Genomic DNA, 24,402 nt, shown 5'->3' with positions numbered 1-24,402 from the left:
GAGGTGCATGGGGGCTGAGGGGGCCAGTGTGTGGGTGGGGATGGCTCAGAGTCCCATCCTGCCTGCCCCAGAACTTCATCACAGCTGAGGAGCTGCGGAGAGAGCTGCCCCCCGACCAGGCTGAGTACTGCATCGCCCGCATGGCGCCATACCAGGGTCCTGACGCCGTACCTGGCGCCCTCGACTACAAGTCCTTCTCCACGGCCCTGTATGGCGAGAGCGACCTGTGAGGCCCCAGAGACCCGACCCAACACCCCCTACGGCCTCCAGGAGGGGCCGGGGCAGCCCCCTAGTCCCGTTCCTCCACTCTGTATCTATGCAAAGCACTCTCTGCAGTCCTCCAGGGTGGGCGGGTGGGCAGGGAGGGGCTGGGGCAGGCTCTCTCCTCTCTGTGGGTTGACCAGGAGGTTCCCCCGACCAGGTTGGGGAGACTTGGGGCCAGTGCTTCTAGTCTGGTAAATATGTATGATGTGTTGTGCTTTTTTAATCAAGGAGGGGCCAGTGGATTCCCACAGCACAACCGGTCCCTTCCATGCCCTGGGGATGCCTCACCACACCCAGGTCTCTTCAAGGCCTCCCCCATCCAGGCCAAAGCCCCATGTGCCTTGTCCAGGAACCGCCTGGGCCATGCGAGGGGCCAGCAGAGGGCACCACCGCCACCTGACGGCTGGGGACCCACCCAGCCCCTCTCCCCTCCCTGCTCCAGACTCACTTGCCATTGCCAGGAGATGGGGGCCCCAGCGAGCACCCCGCTTTCACAGCAGAGCTGAGTTGGCAGACCAGGTCCCCCTGAGCCCTACTCCATCCCACCAACCCCGGCCTTGCTTTGTCTGGCCTCACGTGTCTCAGATTTTCTAAGAACCAAAAAAAAAAAAAAAAGGAAAAAAAACACAACAACAAAAAAAAAAAAAACAAAAAAACTATAAAAAAGAATTAAAAACTTTCAGAGAATTACTATTTACTTTATTAACTTACGGATTTATTATATAAATATATATTCACCTAGCAACGTATCTCTGCCGTCTCTCCTGCTCTCATAATGAAGACATAGCCGATTCTCTGCCCGGGCCCCTTGCTGATGCTCCTCTGGGTCTGCGTCGGGCATGGGTCTCTGGGGACCCTCCAGAGGTGGAGGTGGGCTGCTGGCCTGGCTGCCTGGTGGTTGATAGTTTTGCTCCCCCTACCCTTTTTTTTTTTTTTTTTTGAGTTTATTCTGATTTTTTTTTCTCGGTTTCTGGATAAACCACCCTCTGGGGACAGGACAATAAAACATGTAATATTTTTAAGAAGGATTCCTGCAGTGTCATCTTTTTTTCTCTCTCCCGTGTCTGTCCTCCACCTCCTAGGAGAGCCAGGGCAGAGCTAGCACTGTCTTAAGCTGTCAACATGGACTAGCTCGTGTCATCTGCTCAAGAGGGGCTGTCGCTGTTCTTGTTTCTGAGTGAGGAGTACACAGGCCAGAGTGGTCGCCTGGCCATGAGCAGTGAGGGCCAGAGACCAGCCCCAGGCAGGTGGACGCCAGAGAGAGCAGCACCCATGCCAGGCAAGGCCTAGGGAGGGGGGTCTTGCTCAGCAACCCTGCCCCGAGCAGCAGGTGCGCCCGTCCTGAGATCCTAGGAGAAGGTGGCCACCTCCATCCACTAAGGAAGAGAAGGAAGACAGTGGCTTGAGGCAGGGAGCTCCTGGGACAGAGCCTGAGCCGCCCTGTCCCTCCCACCTGGCTTACCTGTCTGTGGGTCAGGCAGATGACCCCCTCACCCCCATCCAGGTGCTGGCTGCAGTGGCCTGTGCAGAGAGGGGCAGGGTGAGTGCCCACCAGTCCCTGTACCCCTTCCCCCCATGCCCCACCGTGCCAGGGGTGGTACTCACGGAAGATGCAGGTGAGCTGGGCCACACAGGACACGAACCGCTCGAAGTCCACACGCAGACGGCTATCCCGGTAGCGGCTGGTGAGGGCCTGGGTCAGCTGGTTGTTCAGGTGGAAGCCTAGGGGGAGGCTGCTTCTGAGCCCAGCGGCTCAGGGAACCCACCTTGGCATTGCATCCTCATCCCACCTCCTCAGGGAGGACACGGATGCCACAGGGTGTCACACCCTAACTCTGCCCCATCCCAGCAGGGTGAGCAGGGGCTGATCCCTTCAATCCTCTGAGCCTGTTTCCTCATCCATCAAACGGGGACTAAGACAGCTCCGACCCATAGGGTGTGAAGACAGAGCGCTCAGGACAGCGTCTGACACGTGACTCGATGTGTGGGTACTGTTACTCCTTAAATCCTGTGGGGCTTTCTCCTTGCCAATGGGCACTGGAGGATATTTCTGTGCAGCAAAAAATACCGTCAATCCCATATGGAGTCAGTTTCTTTACAGTCCACCTCAGAGGCGATTTCTAAAGCTGAGAAACCATGTCTGCTGTGGAGTCTCATTGGAGGCTTCTAACAACCCAAAACAATGGGTTCTTAACCCCTTCTGAGATGCAAGGTCGTGCCTGATGACCTCCTTTGTTTCCCACACGGCCAAACGCAGTTCCGAGGACCGCTTCATGGGCTTCTGCTGCTTCCAAAGCCCATCTTCACCTCCACTCTGTGTGTTCATTCTCTTCACAAATATCTACCAAGTAAGTGCCATTCCCTGCTGTGCCCAGTGCCAGGTGCTGTTTAACAGGAGGTCAGGTGGCCTGCAGCCTCTTCCTGCCCGTGTGACCTGCCCGAGGTCACTCTCCCTCTGGCATTCATCTGCCCTTGGGCATAGGGGTAGAGGCTGCTGTGCCCAGGGCTATGGGGAAACCCAGCCAGATGGGGTGGAAGGACCCGAGAAGGAGCTGGAGCCCCTCAGCTGCCCCTGCAGGAGTTCTCGTTTGAGAAATTCTCAAGGGCACTTTATCAGTTTCCTTCTTCCTGGAATAACTCCTGGCACGTAACAGGCACTCAGTGGTGCCAGATACATGAACACAAGCCTGCCACCTGCCCCCTGCTGTGAGTCCTTGCTCCCTCACCTCCACTCCTATCTCCAGCCCAGCCTCTTCCTCTCTGCCCCACGTCTCCCAATCCTTGGCTGTCTCTGACCCCATTTCCCCCCCCTTTGACTTGGGCTGTTTTTTTTTTGTTTTGTTTTTGAGACATAGTCTTGCTCTGTTGCCCAGGCTGGAGTAATGGCATGATCTTGGCTCACTGCAACCTCCGCCTCCCGGGTTCAAGAGATTCTCCTGTCTCAGCCTCCCAAGTAGCTGGGATTACAGGCATGCACCACCACACCCGGCTAATTTTCATAGTTTTAGTAGAGATGGGGGTTTTGCCATGTTGGCCAGGCTGGTCTTGAACTCCTGACCTCAGGTGATCCACCTGCCTCGGCCTCCCAAAGTGCTGAGATTACAGGCATGAGCCACGGTGGCCGGCCTTTTTTTTTTTTTTTTTTTTTTTTGAGACAGAGTCTCACTCTGTCACCCAGGCTGGAGTGCAGTGGCACCATCTCGGCTCACTGCAAGCTCCGCCTCCCGGGTTCACGCCATTCTCCGGCCTCAGCCACCCGAGTAGCTGGGACTACAGGCGCCTGCCACCACACCCGGCTAATTTCGTTTTTGTATTTTTAGTAGAGATGGGGTGTCACCATGTTAGCCAGGATGGTCTCGATCTCCTGACTTCGTGATCCACCCGCCTCGGCCTCCCAAAGTGCTGGGATTACAGGCGTGAGCCACCGCGCCCGGCCTTTTTTTTTTTTTTTTTAAATAGAGATGAGGTCTCACTATGTTGCTGAGGCTGGTCCTGGACTCCTGGGCTCAAGCAGATGACTCCCTTGCCCCCATCCAGGTACTGGCTGCAGTGACCTGTGCAGAGGGGCAGGGTGAGTGCGATCCTCTCAAGTAGCTGGGGTTACAGGTGAGCGCCACCAGGCTGGTCTTGAACTCCTAGGCTCAAGCAATCTGCCTGCCTCAGCCTCCCAAAGTGCTGGCATTACAGGCGTGAGCCACCACGCCCGGCTGGCTCTTTTCTTCCACATCCTTGGACACTTGACCACCTTCTCTGGGTCTCACACTCACAGCCACACCCAAACCCTCTCCCTCTGGCTCTCAGACTCCCGTCAGTCACCCCAGCCCCCATCTCCCTGTGGCTCCCTCTGCTGTGTGGTGGCAGACAGGCCCAGAGTGGGGTTGGGGATCTGGAAACTCCAAGTTCTGACCGCAGCCCACTCTCCAAATCCCCTCCACGTGAGGGTCACCGTCCTGTACTGTCTCATCTGCCTTGGAGCCCATGGAAAGCCTTTCTCTCTGGCTCCGTTTCTTGGTTAGGATGTTGTGCTGGGCTTGTTCCAGCTCATCAAGAGGAACTCAGCCTAGTAGCAGAGGCCATTGGCCGGCTCTCTTTGGGGCTTTTGGTAATGAAAGCTGCGTTCTCCGATCACTAAGTGCTATGCCCTGCAGTGCGTGGACGACTCCTCACCACCCTGTGTACTGGCTTTTTTTTTTTTTTTTTTTGAGAGGCAGACTCTTGCTCTGTCGCCCAGGCACAGTCACGGCTCACTGCAGCCTCAGCCTCCCGGGCTCAAGCCATCCTTAAGCCTCAGCCTCCTGAGTAGCTGGGACCATAGGTGTGAGCCACTACACCAGGCCCTGACCATTTTAGAGGAAAACAGAGGCTCAAAGAGATGAAGTCAAGTGCCCAGGGCCCCTCCTGGAGTCAGTAGAGTGAGGATTCCAACCCCGGTGCACCAGAATCCAGAACATTCTACCATGCTGCCCTAGGGGCCAGAGCCTCTCAGACACCAGCTCCTAAATATTCCCCTTCCTGGAGGGGCCTCTCTCTCCCCTAGCACCCTACACCAGGCACATCCCCCTTTCATGTCCTCCCCACCCCACACACACCCCTTGCCCTCCTTCTTCCTTATTTGGCCTCTTTCAGGGTCACCCAACCCCTGCCAGGGACTGGCAACAAGCTAAGGTGTGGGCTTGTGGATGGCCGAGGTGCAGACGGCCACAGCTGAGCAAGGGGGACTTGGAAACGATGGGATGGGAGAGAACAGGTCCTGTCCCCACGACCACCCCAGGACCCTGTTCACACCTGCTGCATTCAGCGCCAGCCTCAGTTCGTAGGAGTTCATGGTTCCAGAGGCATCCTCATCGAACTTGTCGAATATGGCCTGGGCAGGAAGGATGAGTCAGGGCTACCCCCAGGCCCTGAAGAGGGCTGCCAATGGGGCCTCCCAGGCAAGACAGCCTGGTGCCCATCCCAACTCCCTCTTCTGGTGTGGACCCCCAGCAAGCAGCCTAACCACTTTGAACTTGTTTCCCAATCTGTAAAATCGGAATTAAGGGCAATGACCCAGAGGACAAGCTGAGGCTGGGCGGGGGCAGGGATATCCCAGCCCGATCTCTCCAAGCCAGCATAGTCCAATACCCCCTCGTTCCCTAGGGCTCTGATAGCCCACAGGGTGCCTATGTCTCTGTTAGTAAAGGTTTCTCTCTTTCTGGGAAGAGGCCCAGTCTCCCACCTCACCTGCCACTCCATGAGGTAGCCCCAGAGCTGCTGGAAGTGGTGTAAGGCCAGGCTTTGCCCATGCTGTGTTGGGGGTGGGGGGCATCTGGTTAAGGTCAATCTCTCCAGAAGGGGAGAGACCCCAACGTCCCCTTCCCCACTCCCTCCCTCACCCAGGCACTGCCCCCCATGTACCCCGAAACACTGCAGCAGCTGCTCACAGGTCCTGAGCCCAATCTCTCTGGGGGTGCGGGTGTGGGCCCTGGCTACAGGAAAAACAAAATCAAACCACAGCGCTTCCTGCATTCTGGCCACCACTTTAAGGGCTGTGTGGATGTGACTCCCTTAAGCAGGTAATGTTGTCAGTCCCATATTATAGAAGCCGAGGCACAGGGAGCCAGTGACTGCTGCGCCTAGCAGAGCTGGGATTCAAATCCAGGCAGGGAGTGCCCAGTGTGTGCTCAAGGCAGCCTTGCCTTTCAGCGGAAGGGGAGCTTGTGAGCAGCCGTGGCCCAGGTCACGGGGTCCACACAAGATCCCCTACAGGGAGATGCTGCCAGGCTGAGCCCTGGTTTCCTGAGCCCAACTCCCAGCAGCACGGTGGGTTCATAGACATAGGGTGGCACTGGCTCTGGTTGCAGGACCCCTGGCTAAGACCCCTCCTCCTGCCCCCATCCCAGCCAACTCACCAGGCTCCAGGGCAATGCTTAGTAAGGCCTGGAGCTGAGAGGCATTGAGTTCTTCCTCCTAGTCCAGGAAAGAGGGCTTGTGAGGCCACTTATCCAGCTACTCTGGGCCAAGCCCTGTGCTAGGGACACGGCAGGGGCTTGCTAGGGACACGGCAGGGGCTCACAGAGCCACAGAGCCTCAGAGCCCTAGCTCCAGGAGTGGGGGAGACAGACCTGTCCCCACGGGGCCAGGGCTGTGACGGGGGAAGCACTGGGCTGTGACAGCTGGTGGGAGGCCAGCAGACCGGCCTGGGGGAGGGTCAGGGAGAGCTTCCAGGGCTGGGCACCTTAGATGAGGCCTGAGCCTGGCCAGAGGTGTCAGGAGGGAGAGGGTGGTCCTGGGAGAGGGTATGGACTGAGCCCAAGGCCCTGAGGCAGGGAGGAGCTGTGAGCATTTCAAGAAAAGGTCATGAGATTTAAGCCCAGAAGGAGGAAAAAGCAAGCAAAATGAGACACCTGAGATGCTGGGGGTGGGGGAAGAGGGGTCCCCAAGGGGAGGCCGCAGCAGGATGCTCCCTCAGCCCAATTCCCCTCCTCACCTCTCCAGCCAGCTCCTGAAACAGCTGCTCCAACCCCAGCTCCAGGGGCAAGTAGGGGCCCTGCGGCATAGGGGAAGTTTAGTGCTGGCCAAGACCCCCGCCCCATCCCGCCCCTCGCGGAACAGTCCCCACCTGGAGAGCCTGCAGGTCTGCGCTGATCACGTCGTCGATCTCCCTGCAAATTACAGATGGGAAGTTGGGAGGGGGCTGTTTGCCCCAGATGGGAAGTTGGGAGGGGGCTGTTTGCCCCAGATGGGAAGTTGGGAGGGGGCTGTTTGCCCCAGATGGGAAGTTGGGAGGGGGCTGTTTGCCCCAGCTGGGGCTGTGTGGGACGGGGTCTCAGGTGAGGAATCGCGTGGGGTCTCAGGTGAGGAATCGCGTGGGGTCTCAGGTGAGGAATCGCGTGGGGTCTCAGGTGAGGAATCGCGTGAGGAATCGCGTGAGGAATCGCGTGAGGAATCGCGTGAGGAATCGCGTGAGGAATCGCGTGAGGAATCGCGTGAGGTCTAGGTGGGGACCGTGGAGCCCTGGCCTCATTCTCGCCGGGCGGGGGGTTCTGGGGGCGGGGCGGGGCGGGGCGGGGCGGTTCTGGGGGCGGGGCGGGGCGGGGCGGGGCGGGGGGTTCTGGGGGCGGGGCGGGGCAGGTGTCAGGGGTCGCGGGGCAGGTGTCAGGGGTCTCGGGGCAGGGCGGGGCAGGTGTCAGGGGTCTCGGGGCGGGGCGGGGCGGGGCGGGTCTCAGGGGTCTCGGGGCAGGTCTCAGGGGTCTCGGGGCAGGTCTCAGGGGTCTCGGGGCAGGTCTCAGGGGTCTCGGGGCAGGTCTCAGGGGTCTCGGGGCAGGTCTCAGGGGTCTCGGGGCAGGTCTCAGGGGTCTCGGGGCAGGTCTCAGGGGTCTCGGGGCAGGTCTCAGGGGTCTCGGGGCAGGTCTCAGGGGTCTCGGGGCAGGTCTCAGGGGTCTCGGGGCAGGTCTCAGGGGTCTCGGGGCAGGTCTCAGGGGTCTCGGGGCAGGTCTCAGGGGTCTCGGGGCAGGTCTCAGGGGTCTCGGGGCCTGTCTAGGCAGGGATGGGGTCAGATTTGGGTGCCCGGGGCTCACACGGCCGTGTGGCGGCGCTCGGAGAAGACACGCAGAGTGAAGTCGGCCTCGTCGCCGGCGTGGGCGGCGCTAGGCACCACCAGGTAGTGGCCAGGGCGCAGACGGCAGCGGCGGCTCACGTCGCGGCGGGCGCTGAGGGGCGAGCGGTCGGCGCGCAGCAGCCGGGGCAGGAGCGCGCGGCTGCGCGGGGAGTCCCAGAGGCCCAGCAGCTGGGGACCGGGCGGCGTGACCATGGACCAGGCTCACCCCCGGCCCTTCAGCCCCGCATCTTCCAGCCCGCCCCGTCCACCCTGCACAACCCCCGTCCACACCTCCCCTGCCCCTGGACCCCGGCTCTGCCCCCCATCCTCAGCACAGGCTGACCAAGCCCCAGGGCCGGTTGACCCTATCCCAGACTCACCTCCTCTGGAATCTGAAAGAAGCAAGAGCAAGGGGGGCGTCGGGGCAGGGGAGAGGGGGGCGTCGGGGCAGGGGAGAGGGGGGCGTCGGGGCAGGGGAGAGGGGGGCGTCGGGGCAGGGGCGAGGGGGGCGTCGGGGCAGGGGCGAGGGGGGCGTCGGGGCAGGGGCGAGGGGGGCGTCGGGGCAGGGGCGAGGGGGGCGTCGGGGCAGGGGCGAGGGGGGCGTCGGGGCAGGGGCGAGGGGGGCGTCGGGGCAGGGGCGAGGGGGGCGTCGGGGCAGGGGCGAGGGGGGCGTCGGGGCAGGGGCGAAGTGGCCACCGCTCAGGGTCCCCTCCCTGCCTCTCCTCACCTCTCTGCCCTCTCCCTCCTTCTTCGTCCTATTAGACCCTTATTGAACCTTTGCCCCGCAGTCCCCGACCCGGGCCCTCGCCGACCCCTCCCCCAACCCTTCCTTCCCCATCTGCGCTCTCAGCGCCTTCTCTGTCTCCTTGGTCCCCCCTCCGGCCCTTCTAACCCCCAGCCTCTGTCCTTAACCTCGGCCCCTCCTTCTCATTCCCTTAGCTCCCTCTTCCCTCTGAGACTTGGCCCCCAGCCCTACTCGCCCCCTACTCCCCTCCCGCGCCGTCCCCTCTTGGCCCCGCTCCTCCACACCTCCCCATCCCCCTCAGTCCCCCCGCTAGCACTCCCCTCCTCCCCCTTGGCCCCGCCCTCCACACCTCCCCTCTTACCACGCCCCTCCATGCCTCCCCTGCTCCTTGGCCCCGCCCTTCCACCCTCCGGGTTCCCTCAAGCCCCAGCTCTGCCCAGGACCTCACCTGGAATACGTGGAAGCCCACGGTGAGGTAAGTGAGGCCCTTGGCTCTCAGGCACCGCCGGTTGCGCTGGATGAGGGACAGAACGACCGTGCACTTGGGCGTGCGGCCCCCCCGCGCTAGGCCCCACGCTCCTGCAGCCCCCCAGCCCCCCCAGGGCCCTTCCTCATCCTCGTCCTCTTCCTCGTCGGGCTCCAGCAGCGTTAAACGGAACTGAGGATTGGTCCAGAAGGTTTCTAAGGGTGGAGGAAGAAAGGGGGTTTCCCAGCCGGCCACAGCACCCCCCACCCCGGCAACCTTTCAGGGCCCCTCAGGCCTCACCAGCATTAGGCTGGCTCCCGCCAGAGTTGAAGCCGCGCACCCAGCGGCCTTGGAAGGTGTGGATGTGCCAGCCGCCCCCCTCCGGTCTGGGGCCCAGCACCTCCGGGCTCAGCGAGCAGATCTGCACCGTGTCGAAATGGAGGAGGAAGTCCCGCAGCTCCATCCTGCACGGTGGCCCAGTCAGACCCTGCCCGGCCCCACCTTGAGGGGGTCCCAAGATCCCAGAAATGACTCCCAGGTCCCAAAGCCCCTCACATTTCTTAAATATTGCCAAATACCCTTCAGGCTCCAGAAATGACCCCCAAATGGCTGGGCCTCTAGCTCCCCCAAATTCCTCCAAGTCCTCAGACATGCCCCACAAATCGCCAAGATTCACAAGCTGCCCCCAAATATCGTTAAATTGCCACCAACCCCCAAATAGCAAGACCCTCAGACTGAATTACCAACAAGTATCCTTCAGCCCCTCAACATTGCCAAATCTCAAGAAATGCCCCAAATATCACCAAGCCTTCCTCCACTGCCCTAAATACTGCCCATCCCTTTCAACCCTCCACAGATAACTATGCCTTCAAATTCCCCTAATATTACTACTTTTTAAAACCCACTCCAATCAGAGGCTCTCTAATATTACTACCAATTCTTCCTTGACTTTCCCAAAATAGAACCTGGCCCCAAAATTACCACCGATGTACACAGTTTCTCCCCATTAGGACCCATCCTTCAATTGGGGCTCACCCTCCCTGAACCCCTTGGCACAGAGACCCTCCCAGAGGCAGAGCTGGGACCCTGACGAACTCACCAGAACTCGCCATCCTCCTTTTTCACCAGCAGGGCATCGCGGCACTCGGTGGGGAGTGTGTCCCAGTGTGGGCAGCTGGAGAGACTGTGGTGTGAGGGGCGGGCAGGTGGGGTCCAGCCCCACACCCACCCCAGACCCATCCCACCTGTCACTCCAGGCCCCGGTCCACTCCACGCGGCCCCATGGGTTCCGCAGCCGCAGCAGCCGCACCTTGGTGAAGCCCAGGAACACCTGGGGCAGCATCGTCAATGGCGGTGATGCCTGGACATGGCCTGCCACCCCACCCATGGGGGGACACTTACCTTGTATGTGCCCGTGACGGAATATGCGTGTCCCTTTACCAGGCCTTCTTCTGTGCGGTACTCACCCCGGTCACTCTGGGCAGGGGATGGGATGGTGAGGCCGAGGTAGGGGACAGGAGGGCAGCTGCTCCTCCCTGCCCCCAACCTCCTGCCACCAAGGCAGGAGCCAACCAGAGCACTGAACTGAATGGCACGCAGCTCAGAGACCATGTCAGGGTTAGTGACTGAAGGCGAGAGAGAAAGGGACAGGAAGGGAAATGGAAACGAGACAAAAGCAGACGGAGGTACAGGCTCACGCCTGGAATCCCAGCACTTAGGGAGGTCAAGGTGGAAGGACTGCTTGAGGCCAGGAGTGGTGCTTGGGCGTGGTGGTGGGCGCCTGTAGTCCCAGCTACTCGGGAGGCTGACACAGGAGAATTGCTTGAACTCGGGTGACAGAGGTTACAGTGAGCCAAGATCATGCCACTGCACTCCAGCCTGGGTGACAGAGCAAGATTCCGTCTCAAAAAATAGATGGAAAGAGGAGACAGACAGAGACATAGAGACAAAGAAAGATACAGAAGAAAGAGACACGAAAGAAAAAGAGAAGCAGTAACTCAGTAGAGGATTTAAGTGAATGAGTGAAGGAGTTAGACCAACTCAGTGAATGAATGAGTGTGTCATGGAGTCACAGATGAACACATGACCTAAGCTAAGCCCACGAGAATCAATCCTGGGACTTTTACTGAAATTATCAGAAAGAGGCACTTTTTTTTTTTTTTTTTTTTAATAACCCCTGGGGTGGTAGGAGATACCTGCAGCTATGGGGTATCTTTTATGCCCATGAGGGGAGAGCCTGGCTGAGAGTGACACTAATGCAGAATGAGAAATAAACATACCCTCATGCTGGATCCAGATGCAACACCCTCAGCATCTGGATCCAGCTGTGCCTGAAGCCCCTGATTCACGAGAGCAAATGAATTTATTTTTGACTAGTTAGATTTATGAGTGAGCCTAAGCCAGTAACAGAAGCAGAGAAGAACAGAGGAAGCACTCCACCCACGCCACCACACCCGACTGTGCTCTGGTCCTGGTGGGGGTTCCCCATGCGAGTCCAGGTCTCTTACCAGGGCAGTGGCGCCCACGAGGGACTCCTTGGCCAGGGCATGGCGCAGGGCAGAGAAGAGCCCCATGCTGTTTTGTCTCAGATAGAGCACCTCACCCACGCCGCCTGTGAAATCCACAAAAGCCTCATTCATGTGGCCGCCCCGCATCACCTCATAGGAACCGTGGAGCCTGTGGGGGGCAGATCTGGGGTGAGGGTTGAGGCAAGTACAAGCATCTCAGGCACCCCTGGCCCTGGGATCTGCAGGGACCTCTATCTCAGGGTGTGGAATCCCCAGGGGAAATTCCGCAAGTTTTGAGACTTTTTTCAGGGTCTCACCCTGTGGCCCAGGCTGGAGTGCAGTGGCGTGATCTCATCTCACTGTAGCCTCAAACTCCCAGGTTCAAGCAATCCTCCTCCCACCTCAGCCTCCCGAGGAGCTGGGCCCACAGGTGCACACCACCACACCCAGCTAAAACAATTTCAGACTCTTGGCCGGGCATGGTGGCTCATGCCTGTAATCCCAGCACTTTGGGAAGCCGAGGCAAGTGGATCACCTGAGGTCAGGAGTTCGAGACCAGCCTGGCCAACACAGTGAAACCCCATCTCTACTAAAAATACAAAAATTAGCCAGATGTGGTGGCGCATGCCTGTAACCCTAGCTACTCGGGAGGCTGAGACAGAAGAATCGCTTGAACTCGGGAGGTGAAGCTTGCAGTGAGCCAAGATCATGCCATTGCACTCCAGCCTGGGCAACAAGAGCGAAACTCCACCTTAAAAAAAAAAAAAATTCAGACTCTTGACGGAGAAACTGTGGCACACATAGAAGCCCTTGGAGATTGGGCCTGTGGTCCTTGGGGTGACCAGGACTTCAGTTTGGCAGGGGGCATGGGAGAGCTGTGTTAGAATTCTGAGAGTCCTGGTGTTGTGTCTGAAACCTTGAGCCTCTGGTAGATGTCCGCTTAGGGGGTCATCCGTATGGGGGCTTGTCAGGAATTTCAGAGCCTCAGAATGGGGAAAAGGCAAAGATTTGAGGGTCCCAGGATGACACCCGATATTTTGGGAGTACTTTAGATTTCTCAATGGACCAGGAGAGACAATCTAAGATTACAGCTCACCCAAGGGGATAAATCCCAGATTTGGCAAATCCAGGGCCTGATATATGAGATTTCAGGATCCTTAAGAATTATGGATGACTGGGGGTCTCCAAGAATGTTTTGTGTGAAATATTGATGGAGAGAGGGGTTTAAGATTTGCAGGTACAGTTGAGAACGGTGGCTCATGCCTGTAATCCCAGTACTTTGGGAGGCCGAGGAAGGTGGATCACCTGAGATCAGGAGTTGGAGACCAGCCTAACATGATGAAACCCCATCTCTACTAAAAACACAAAAATTAGCCAGGCATGGTGGTATGCACCTGTAATCCCAGCTATTTGGGAGGCTGAGACAGGAGAATCGCTGGAACCTGGGAGGCAGAGGTTGCAGTGAGCCAAGATCGCGCTACTGCACTCCAGCCTGGGTGACGGTGAGTGAAACTCCGTCTCAAAAGAAAAAAAAAAAAAAAAAAAAGACTGAAGTTGCTCAGGTGATGTTGTGATATGAGGGTTCTGGGGGTTGTCACTTGGTTTGGGATTCTTGGTGGGGTGTTTGGAGGATTGCAGAGCTTGGGAGACTGTGGGTCCCCCTGTGGCTTGATGCCTGCTGCGGGGACTTGGGGCTGCAGCTGGTTGGAACTGGGGTCCTCACTTGGCGTAGGCCTTCTCCAGGAGTGGGGCCCAGAACTCGTTCCGTTGTTCCGAGTGCACGAACATCAGCTTCCCCTCGCGCACGGGCAGCCTGTCATCCACCACCACGTCCATCCAGCAGCCAAACTGCCAGAGCTGGCGGGAGAAGATGCAGGGCCGGACTCGGCTTCCAACCCCCAACCCTGCTTGGGCCCTGCCTCTGGCCCTGACTCTGCTGTACCAGTCCCAGAGTCAGGAATTACAGCCCCAAATCAATGTTAACTATGAAATCCATATTGCCGGCCAGGTGTGGTGGCTCACACCTGTAATCCCAGCACTTTGGGAGACCGAGGCAATGGATCACGAGGTCAGGAGTTCGAGAACAGCCTGGCTAAGATGGTGAAACACCGTCTCTACTAAAAATACAAAAAAATTAGCTGGGCATGATGGTGGGTGCCTGTAATCCCAGCTACTCAGGGGGCTGAGGCAGAGAATTGCTTGAACCCGGGGGCGGGGCAAAGGTTGCAGTGAGCCGAGATTGTGCCACTGCACTCCAGCCTGGGTGACAGAGCGAGATTCCATCTCAAAAAAAAAAAGAAAAAAGAAAAATCCATATCACCAAGCCACCATGGGGGAAACTGAGGCATGGGCAGAGGAACTGAGCTGTACCTGGAAGTGGAAGACACCTGCATAGCCATGCTGGAAATCCTGTCCAGGAGGGACCACCCGGCGCAGGAGCCGGGGATACAGAGTAAGGGAGGCGGCGGCTGCAAGGAACCAGCAGTTACCTGGGAGGAGAGGCCAAGATTAGGTGAGGATGGAAGGAGGGAGGCCTGGCACAGTGGCTCACGCCTCTAATCCCAGCACTTCGGGAGGCCAAGGCAGGAAGATCACTTGAGCCTAGGAGTTCAAGACCAGCCTGGCCAACATGGCAAGACTCCACTACAAGAAAATTTAAAAATTAGCTGGGCATGGTGGCATGCACCTGTAGTCCCAGCTACTTGGGAGGCTGAGGCAGGAAGATTGCTTGAGTCCAGGAGGTTAAGGCTGCAGTGAGCTATGACGGTGCCACTGTATTCCAGAATGGGTGACATTCTGGAATAGAATGAAAAGAAAGAAAGAAGGAAGGAGGGAGAGAGAGGCCTAGGGAGAGAGGAGACTGAGGAAGGATCCAGGGGCCGGGAGTGGGGGGACCAAGGGATGGAGCTATCAGGATCCCAGCTGAAACTGGCTGGATCTGAGGACTCAAGGTGGGTTCAGGGTCTCACCCAGGCTCCCCTGACACACGTCTGTGCGGCTCATATCTTCACAGATGAACTTCGGCTCAGCACAGAACTCCTGTGGGTGGTGGGGGATTCCAGGCCTCAGCCCGAGAAAGCAAGGAAAGGTCACATCCAGAGGAGTGAGGGCCTCCAAGCCCATGAAAGGCCTGGAAGCCTGTGGGCAGGAGCATGGCTTCCCTGGGTCTCCAGAAGCTGTGCTGAGCCGGTCCCATGGTAGCCCCCTCCTCCCTCAGACCTGGGAGTCCAGGCCCCAGCCCCTCCTCCCTCAGACCCAGGAGTCCAGGTCCCCAGCCCCTCCTCCTCCCTCAGACCAGGGAGTCCAGGCCCCCAGCCCCTCCTCCCTGAGACCCAGGAGTCCATCCCTCCAGCCCCCCTCCTCCCTCAGACCCAGTCCATGCCTCCAGCCCCTCTTCCCTCAGACCCCGGAGCCCAGACCCCAGCCACACTTTACATGGGGCCTCATCCATTTCACGCCTTTGGCCTTCTCCGAGTCCGGCCCCAGCTGATCATAGCCAAGGGCATCAGGGCCAGCAGGGAAGTAAGGGTCGCGGAACAGGATCCCTGAATCCAGGCAGGCTGCCTGGATTGCCTCATAGCTCTGGCCCCGAAAGAGCTGTAGGCCCCCAGCTCCGACCCCAGCCTCCTCATCCACAAGCTGGATGGTGACCCTCCCACTGCTGGACGCCATCTGGACACTGGCCTCACAAGCCGGCACCAGGCCCTTTAACCTCCTGAGTCACAGGGGCGGGGCCTCCCCTCCATTGGAGCCCCAGTGGGGGTCTTTAGGCAATGAGGAGACTTCCCTCGTTAATATTAATTGATGGTTTGGGGTGCTGGGGAACAGGGACGCCTCTTAAGTGGTTTTCTCCCCAGGGCGTGGGGCCTTCAGTTGTGGCCAAGGTAGCAGCTTAATGGGCTTGGCCAGCAGCAGAAAAGGTGGACAGAGCTGAGGGAGGACCGGCTGCCGCTGTCAGAATACCAAGAAAGAGGTCAGTGTGGGGGTGAGCTTCTGCCTACTTATGCCTGTGGGGCTGGGGAAGGAGGCGGGTTTACCTCAGTGTCTCTATCTCTCAGACTGCCTCTCTCCCCCTCCCTCTGACAGACAGTTTCTCTCTCCCCGCCTTCATGTTTCTTCTCCATCAGTATCTGGAGTGCAGTGGCATGATCTCAGCTCACTGCAACCTCCGCCTTCTAGTTCAAGTGATTCTCCTGCCTCAGCCTCCCGAGTAGCTGGGATTACAGGCTTGTGTCACCATGCCGGGCTAATTTTTGTATTTTTTGGTAGAGAAGGGATTTTACCATGTTGACCAGGCTGGTCTTGAACTCCTGGCCTCAAGCAATCTGTCCACCTTGGCCTCCCAAAGTGCTGGGATTACAGACGTGAGCCACTGTGCCCGGTCAGGTTTTGTTAATTTAAAAAAATTTTTTTAAAGTAGAGACGGAGGGGTGGTGGGGGGTGGTCCCATATGTTCCCCAGGCTGGTCTTGAACTGCTGGCCTCAAGTGATCCTCCTGCTTCAGCCTCCCAGAGAGCTGGGATTACAGATGTGAGGTACTGCGCCTGGCCCTTTCTTGTTTTTTGTTTCTGGCAATATTTGTGTCTCTGTATTTCCCCATCTCCACCCCTCTCCCCTTCTCTTTTTTTTTTTTTTTTTGTAGAGATGGGGTGGGGATCTCACTTTGTTGCCCAGACTGGTCTCGAACTCCTGGGCTCCAGTGATCCTCCCCGCTTGGCCTCCCAAAGTGTTGGGATTACAGGCGTGAGCCACCACACCCGGCTCCTCTCTGTGTCTCTTTCAGCGTGTGTCTGTTCCTCTCTGTACCTGTCAGACCCAGGAGTCCAGGCCCCCAGCCCCTCCTCCCTCAGACCCTGTCAGTGTGCCTTGTGTCTGCCTCCCTGTCTCTTCCTCTCCATCCTTCTCTCTGTCCCTGTAACCCACATGTGGCTCCTCCATCATCCACCGAGGGACCCTGAGTTCCCCTCCGCTCACGCCCGCTAAGCCCTCAGGATGCGCCTCCTCCCTCCCTGACAAGGTAGACTCAGCCTGCTTGCCCAGGGAGGCTGACCCTGGAAGGATGGCCCTGTACCTCTCCTGTGCTGGGAGCCATCTGGTGACCATGATGCCCTGCCCTGGCCCACGCCACTCAGGGTCTGGGTGGAGCAGTATTTCCCCCAAAGGACTCTGGAGCCATTGGAGGAAATGGGAGAAACAGGTACAGAGACGCCAGAACCTCAGCAGTGCTGGTCCCAGCAGACCTTCCACCCTCGTTGAGGGTGTCTGCTGCCCTCCCAGAGCCTTGTCACTCAGGGAGTACCTGATTGACACTCCCTGAGGTCCATGCCACTCAGATGTCCCTCAAGCCTTCTGGTCTCCTTCCCTCCAAGTAGATCCACAGATACTGTCCAAGCTGCCCACGTACATGGCTACCAAAAGTGGGTTACAAAACAGGCTTTCTGGCTGGGCGTGGTGTCTCATGCCTGTAATCCCAGCACTTTGGGAGGCCGAGGCGGGCGGATCACCTGAGGTCGGGAGTTCAAGACCAGCCAGGCCAATATAGTGAAACTCCGTCTCTACTAAAATACAAAAATTAGCCGGGCATAGTCGCAGGCACCTGTAATCCCAGCTACTCAGAAGGCTGAGGCAGGAGAACCGCTTGAATCTGGGAGGCAGAGGTTGCAGTGAGCCGAGATTGTGCCACTGCACTCCAGCCTGGGCAACAGGGCAAGACTCCATCTCAAAAAACCCCCCAAAACAGGGCCGGGCGTGGTGGCTCATGCCCGTAATCCCAGCACTTTGGGAGGCTGAGGTGGGCAGAACACTTGAGGCCAGGAGTTCAAGACCAGCCTGGCCAACATGGTGAAACACCATCTCTATTAAAAATACAAAAATTAGGCTGGACACGGTGGTTTACTATGCCTGTAATCCCAGCACTTTGGGAGGCCAAGGCGGGTGGGTCAGGAGTTCCAGACCAGCCTGGTCAACATGTTGAAACCCCATCTCTACTAAAAAATACAAAAAAATTAGCCGGGTGTGGTGGCACGCACCTGTAATCCCAGCTACTCAGGAGGCTGAGGTAGGAGAATCGCTTGAACCCGAGAGGTGGAGGTTGCAGTGAGCCAAGACTGCACCACTGCACTCCAGCCTTGGCAACAGAGCGAAACTCCATCTCCAAAAAAAAAAAAAAAAAGGCTGTGCGTGGTGGCTCAAGCCTGTAAACCCAGCACTTTGGGAGGCCGAGGAGGGCAGATCACGAGGTCAGGAGATCAAGACCATCCTGGCTAACACAGTGAAACTCCATCTCTACTAAAAAAAAATACAAAAAATTAGCCAGGCGTGGTGGCGGGCGCCTGTAGTCCCAGCTACTCTGGAGGCTGAGGCAGGAGAATGGCGTGGACTCAGGAGGCGGAGCTTGCAGTGAGCCAAGATTATGCCACTGCACTCCAGCCTGGGTGACAGAGCAAGACTCCATCTCAAACAAAAAAAAAATTAGCTGGGCATGGTGGTACACACCTGTAATCCCAGCTGCTCAGGAGGGTGAGGCAGGAGAATCGCTTGAACCTGGGAGGCAGAGGTTGCACTGAACCAAGATCACACCACTGCACTCCAGCCTGGGCGAGAGAGTGAGACTCCATCTCAACAAAAGAAAACAAATCGTTTTCTTTGTGTAGGATTGCCAAGCCCACCCCAGCCCCACGGGAGTCATATGGGAGTGTTTCCGGCCTGCCAGGATTAGGAGCCAGAGCACTTGGGTTCCAATCCCAGCTCTGCCACCTACACCTGTGTGTCTTTGGGCACATCACTTAACTTCTCTGTGCTTCAGTTTCCTCATCTCTGCAATGTGGATGATGATAGGGCCTACCTCGGAGGGTTGCTGTGGGAAGCAAATGAGTTCACACGTGGGATGTGTTCAGAGAAGTGCCTGACACAGAGTCGCTGCTCACTGCACGAGGCATTGACCATGCCTTGGCGTTCAAGAGTGTCTGCTGCCCTCCCAGAGCCTTGTCACCTCCATGCCACTCAGATGTCCCTCAAGCCTTCTGGCCTCCTTCCCTCCAAGTGGACCCACAGATATTGTCCAAGCTGCCCACGTACATGGCTACCAAAAGTGGGTTACAAAATGGGCTTTCTGGCTGGGTGTAGTGGCTCACGCCTGTAATCCCAGCACTTTGGGGGGCCAAGACGGGCGGCCTCGGCCATCCACGGTCACATGTCTCCTTGGATCTGGGCCACTGTTTCTTTCATTTGTTTGTTTGTTGGTTTATTTTTTTGAGACAGTCTCGCTTTGTCACCCAGGCTGGAGTGCAATGGCATGATCTTGGCTCACTACAACCTCCGCCTCCCAGGTTCAAGTGATTCTCCTGCCTCAGCCTCCCAAGTAGCTGGGATTACAGGCATGTGCCACCACGGCTGGCTAATTTTTGTATTTTTAGGAGAGACGGGGTTTCACCATATTGGTCAGGCTGGTCTTGAAAGCCTCACTTCAGGTGATCCACCCGCCTTGGCCTCCAAAAGTGCTGGGATTACAGATGGGAGCCACCGCACCCTGTCTTGCTGTTTCTTTTTTTGTATTGTTTTGTTTTGTTTCTGAGACAGGGTCTGACTCTGTTGCCCAGGCTGGAGTGCAGTGGCACAATCTTGACTCACTGCAGCCTTGACCTCCCGGGCTCAAGCAATCCTCCTGCCTCAGCTTCCTGAGTAGCTGGGACCACAGGCCTGCGCCACCATACCCAGCTAATTTTTAGATTTTTTGGTGCAATGGAGTCTCACTTTGTTGCCAAGGCTGGTCTTGAATCCCTGTGCTCAAGCAATCTTCCCATCTCGGCCTCCCAAAGTGCTGGGATTATAGGCCTGAGCCACTGCACCTGGCCAGATGTACAACTTTCAAACCACTGAAGTAGCTCAAAATGAAAGGAAAAGAAAATGTAATCTATTTGGCAATGGTCAAAAAGCAAAGGAAAATGCAGCGAATCATAGAAAATAAAAGCAGAAAGCATCACACAATGACCTACATAAAACCAAGCATATCAGTTATAACAACATTATGCAAATGTGTGAAACGTACTTGGGTAAGTCAACAAACAAAATTCAGCTCTGTTTAGCTTTCAAAACACTTTCCAAAGATAACAACACCAAGTTTTAAAATAAAAGGATTAGAAATAGGTATCAGTCAAAAGCAGATACACAAAAATCAGGGCAAATTTGATATTAGAGAAAACTGGATTTAAAGCATATAGCATTACTTTGGACAAAAGGAGTTCTTTTTTTTTTTTTTTTTTTTGAGACGGAGTCTCGCTGTCGCCCAGGCTGGAGTGCAGTGGCTCAATCTCTGCTCACTGCAAGCTCCGCCTCCCGGGTTCACGCCATTCTCCTGCCTCAGCCTCTCCGAGTAGCTGGGACTACAGGTGCCTGCCACCACACCCGGCTAATTTTTTTGTATTTTTAGTAGAGACGGGATTTCACCGTGTTAGCCAGGATGGTCTGGATCTCCTGACCTCGTGATCCGCCCGCCTCGGCCTCCCAAAGTGCTGGGATTACAGGCGTGAGCCACCGCACCCGGCCTAAAAGGAGTTATTTTCCATTGATAAAGTGTATGATCCAGAATGAAAAGTGATTGGATGGGTGCAATGGCTCATGCCTGCAACCCCAGCACTTTGGAAGGCTGAGGCAGGTGGCTCACTTGAGGTCGGCAGTTCAAGACCAGCCTGGCCAACATGGTGAGACTGCGTCTCTATTAAAAATACAAAAATTAGCTGGGCATAGTGGTGCATGCCTGTAATCTCAGCTACTCGGGAGGCTAAGGCTCAAGAATCACTTGAACCCAGGAGGTGGAGGTTGCAGTGAGCCCAGATTGTGCCACTGCACTCCAGCCTGGGTGACAGGACAAGACTCTGTCTTAAAAAAAATAAAAAATAAAAACAACAAAAAAAGGCTGGGCGTAATGGCTCACGCCTGTAATCCCAGCACTTTGGGATGCTGAGGCGGGTGGACCACAAGGTCAGCAGATCGAGACAATCCTGGCCAACACAGTGAAACCCTGTCTCTACTAAAAATACAAAAATTAGCCGGGCGTGATGGCATGTACCTGTAGTCCCAGCTGCTGGGGAGGCTGAGGCAGGAGAACGGCGTGAACCCGGGAGGCAGAGCTTGCAGTGAGCCAAGATTGCACCACTGCACTCCAGCCTGGGCGACACAGCGAGACTCCATCTCAAAAAAAAGAAAAAAGAAAAGAGCCTCTGAGGCCAGCTGATTAACATCAAGCAAACAAACATATGTGTAATAGGACTCTGGGGAAAGGAGAGAAAGGAATAGAAAAATTTTTGAAGCATTAATGGCTGGAAACTTATCAAACTTGGTGTAAACGTTAATTTATGGATTCAAGAAACTCAACAAACTCCAAAAAGTATAAATACAAAGACAGCCATACCTAGATTCATCATAGTAAATGTCAGGCCGTTGAGCTTAAGCTAAGCTATCATATCACTTGTGACTTGCACGTACACATCTAGATGGCCGGTTCCTGCCTTAACTGATGACATTCCACCACAAAAAAAAAAGAACCCCTCAACCCCTTCTCCTTCACCCTTAGCAGCAAGTCCCACTCTTCTGGAGGAGGGGTAGGAACCCCCGAACTTTTTTTTTTTTTTTTTAGACAGAGTCTTGCTCTGTTGCCCAGGTTGGAGTGCAGTGGCACAATCTTGGCTCACTGCAAGCTCCACCTCCCAGGTTCACACCGTTGTCCTGCCTCAGCCTCCTGAGTAGCTGGGATTACAGGCGCCCGCCACCACGCCCGGCTAATTTTTTGTATTTTTAGTAGAGATGGGGTTTCACCATGTTAGCCAAGATGGTCTCGATCTCCTGACCTTGTGATCCGCCCGCCTCGGCCTCCCAAAGTGCTGGGATTACAGGCGTGAGCCATCGCACCCGGCCGCGACCTCTTATCTCTGCTCCGATCCCTTATTTCTGCACCTGGACCTCTTATCTCTGTGCCCCATCCCTTATTTCCGCGCCCAGACCTCTTATCTCTGGGCCCCATCCCTTATTTCCATGCCCCAACCTCTTATCTCTGCACCCCAACCCCTTACTTCCATGCCCCAACCCCTTCTCTGCTTTTCTGGAGGGCAAGAACCCCCTACCCCTTCTCCGTGTCTCTACTCTCTTTACTCTGGGCTTGCCTCCTTCACTATGGGCAAGCTTCCACCTTCCATTCCTCCTTCTTCTCCCTTAGCCTGTGTTCTTAAGAACTTAAAACCTCTTCAACTCTCACCTGACGTAAAATCTAAGCGTCTAATTTACTTCTGAAATGCCGCTTGACCCCAATACAAACTCGACAGTAGTTCCAAATAGCCAGAAAACAGCGTTTTCAATTTTCCCATCCTACAAGATCTAAATAATTCTTGTCGTAAAATAGGCAAGTGGTCTGAGGTGCCTGACATCCAGTCACTCTTTTTTTTTTTTTTTTTTTTTTTTTTTTTTTTGAGTCAGAGCCTGGCTCTGTCGCCCAGGCTGGAGTGCAGTGGCGCAATCTCGGCTCACTGCAAGCTCCGCCTCCCAGGTTCACGCCATTCTCTTGCCTCAGCCTCTCCGAGTAGCTGGGACTACAGGCGCCCGCCACCACGCCCGGCTAATTTTTTTGTATTTTTAGTAGAGGCGGGGTTTCACAGTGGTCTCGATCTCCTGACCTCGTGATCCGCCCGCCTCAGCCTCCCAAAGTGCTGGGATTACAAGCGTGAGCCACCACGCCAGGCCCAGTCACTCTTTTACACATGAGTCCCTCCCAAGTCTCTGTTCCCAATGCACCTCGTCCCAAATCTTCCTTCTTTCCCTCCCTCCTGTCCCCTCAGTCCCAACCCCAAGCGTTGCTGAGTCTTTCTAATCTTCCTTTTCTACAGACCCATCTGACCTCTCTCCCTCCTCGCCAGGCCGAGCTAGGTCCCAATTCTTCCTCAGTCTCCACTCCTCCACCCTATAATCCTTTTATCACCTCCCCTCCTCACACCCAGTACGGCTTACACTTTTTTGTTTTTTTTTTTGTTTTTTTTTGAGACAGAGTCTCGCTCTATCCCCCAGGCTGGAGTGCAGTGGCACGATCTCGGCTCACTGCAACCTCCTCCTCCCGGGTTCACGCCATTCTCCTGCCTCAGCCTCTCTGAGTAGCTGGGACTACAGGCGCCCGCCACCACGCCCGGCTAATTTTTTGTATTTTTGGTAGAGACGGGGTTTCACTGTGGTCTTGATCTCCTGACCTCGTGATCCACAGTTTTGTTCTGTGACTAGCCCTCCCCCACCTGCCCAGCAATTTCCTCTTAAAAAGGTGGCTGGAGCTAAAGGCATAGTCAAGGTTAATGCTCCTTTTTCTTTATCCCAAATCAGATAGCATTTAGGCTCTTTTTCATCAAATATAAAAATCCAGCCCAGTTCATGGCTTGTTTGGCAGCAACGCTGAGATGCTTTACAGCCCTAGACCCTAAAAGGTCAAAAGGCCGTCTTATTCTCAATATACATTTTATTACCCAATCTGCTCCGGACATTAAATAAAACTCCAAAAATTAAATTCCGGCCCTCAAACCCCACAACAGGACTTAATTAACCTCGCCTTCAAGGTATACAATAATAGAGTAGAGGCAGCCAAGTCGCAACATATTTCTGAGTTGCAATTCCTTGCCTCCACTGTGAGACAAACCCCAGCCACATCTCCAGCACACAAGAACTTCCAAACGCCTAAACCGCAGTGGCCAGGCGTTCCTCCAGAACCTCCTCCCCGAGGAGCCTGCTACAAGTGCCAGCAATCTGGCCACCAGGCCAAGGGAATGTGCACAGCCCAGGATTCCTCTTAAGCCGTGTCCCATCTGTGCAGGACCCCACTGGAAATCAGACTGTTCAACTCACCTGGCAGCCACTCCCAGAGCCCCTGGAACTCTGGCCCAAGGCTCTCTGACTCACTCCTTCCCAGATCTTCTCAGCTTAGTGGCTGAAGACTGACGCTGCCCGATCCCCTCAGAAGTCCCATAGACCATTACAGACGCTGAGCTTTAAGTAACACTCACAGTGGAAGGTAAGTCTGTCCCCTTCTTTATCAATACGGAGGTTACCCACTCCACATTACCTTCTTTTCAAAGGCCTGTTTCCCTTGCCTCCGTAACTGTTGTGGATATTGATGGCCAGGCTTCTAAACCTCTTAAAACTCCCCAACTCTGGTGCCAACTTAGACAATACTCAAGCACTCCTTTTTAGTCATCCCCACCTGCCCAGTTCCCTTATTAGGCCGAGACACTTCAAATTATCTGCTTCCGTGACTATTCCTGGACTACAGCTACATCTCATTGCCGCCCTTCTTCCGAATCCAAAGCCTCCTTCACATCCTCCTCTTGTATCCCCCCACCTTAACCCACAAGTATAAGATACCTCTACTCCCTCCTTGGCGACCGATCATGCACCCCTTACCATCTCATTAAAACCTAATCACCCTTACCTCGCTCAATGCCAATATCCCATCCCACAGCACGCTTTAAAAGGATTAAAGTCTGTTATCACTCGCCTATTACAGCATGGCCTTTTAAAGCCTATAAACTCTCCTTACAATTCCCCCATTTTACCTGTCCTAAAACCAGACAAGACTTACAGGTTAGTTCAGGATCTGCGCCTTATCAACCAAATTGTTTTGCCTATCCACCCCGTGGTGCCAAACCCATATACTCATATCCTCAATACCTCCCTCCACAATCCATTATTCTGTTCTAGATCTCAAACATGCTTTCTTTACTATTGCTTTGCACTCTTCATCCCAGCCTCTCTTCGCTTTCACTTGGACTGACCCTGACACCTGTCAGGCCTCTGAGCCCAAGCTAAGCCATCGTATCCC

General features: G+C 55.8%; 2 protein-coding genes and 1 long non-coding RNA gene across 16 annotated transcripts in view; 2 read left to right on the top strand and 1 right to left on the bottom strand.

Moving 5' to 3' along the window:
* Nucleotides 1–1,292, top strand: part of ACTN4 (actinin alpha 4) — an 83,619-nt gene extending 82,327 nt beyond the window's left edge. For 11 of the 14 annotated variants that reach the window (XM_055250964.2, XM_063621150.1, XM_063621149.1 and 8 more), the window contains one exon: nucleotides 72–940. In XM_055250964.2, coding sequence (XP_055106939.1) covers nucleotides 72–230 — 159 coding nt within the window. In that variant the 3' untranslated portion in view covers nucleotides 231–940. Of the gene's footprint in view, nucleotides 1–71 lie in introns of all 14 variants that reach the window. The other 3 variants (XM_055250962.2, XM_055250963.2, XM_055250965.2) reach the window with 1 other exon arrangement.
* CAPN12 (calpain 12) lies at nucleotides 1,187–15,537 on the bottom strand. Its single transcript, XM_055250971.2, has 21 exons — nucleotides 14,994–15,537; nucleotides 14,528–14,597; nucleotides 13,929–14,047; nucleotides 13,282–13,415; nucleotides 11,559–11,727; nucleotides 10,453–10,527; nucleotides 10,296–10,381; nucleotides 10,151–10,225; nucleotides 9,352–9,515; nucleotides 9,034–9,266; nucleotides 8,221–8,232; nucleotides 7,821–8,029; nucleotides 6,863–6,905; nucleotides 6,731–6,790; nucleotides 6,153–6,210; nucleotides 5,659–5,729; nucleotides 5,485–5,547; nucleotides 5,050–5,128; nucleotides 1,870–1,986; nucleotides 1,727–1,785; nucleotides 1,187–1,640 (listed from the first exon to the last, which is right to left on the bottom strand). Exons 1-21 carry the CDS (start codon nucleotides 15,228–15,230, stop codon nucleotides 1,614–1,616), a joined length of 2,160 nt encoding a protein of 719 aa, XP_055106946.1. The 5' UTR covers nucleotides 15,231–15,537; the 3' UTR covers nucleotides 1,187–1,613.
* Nucleotides 8,982–24,291, top strand: LOC134733032 (uncharacterized). Its single transcript, XR_010116603.1, has 3 exons — nucleotides 8,982–9,060; nucleotides 15,416–15,531; nucleotides 23,398–24,291. It is a non-coding gene; the product is annotated as an uncharacterized lncRNA (long non-coding RNA).
* Nucleotides 24,292–24,402: the final 111 nt, after the last annotated feature.

This window comes from Symphalangus syndactylus, chromosome 17 (assembly GCF_028878055.3).
Source record: "Symphalangus syndactylus isolate Jambi chromosome 17, NHGRI_mSymSyn1-v2.1_pri, whole genome shotgun sequence".
Classification (NCBI taxonomy): Eukaryota; Metazoa; Chordata; class Mammalia; order Primates; family Hylobatidae; genus Symphalangus; species Symphalangus syndactylus.
This window is presented reverse-complemented; position numbering and strand designations above follow the sequence as displayed.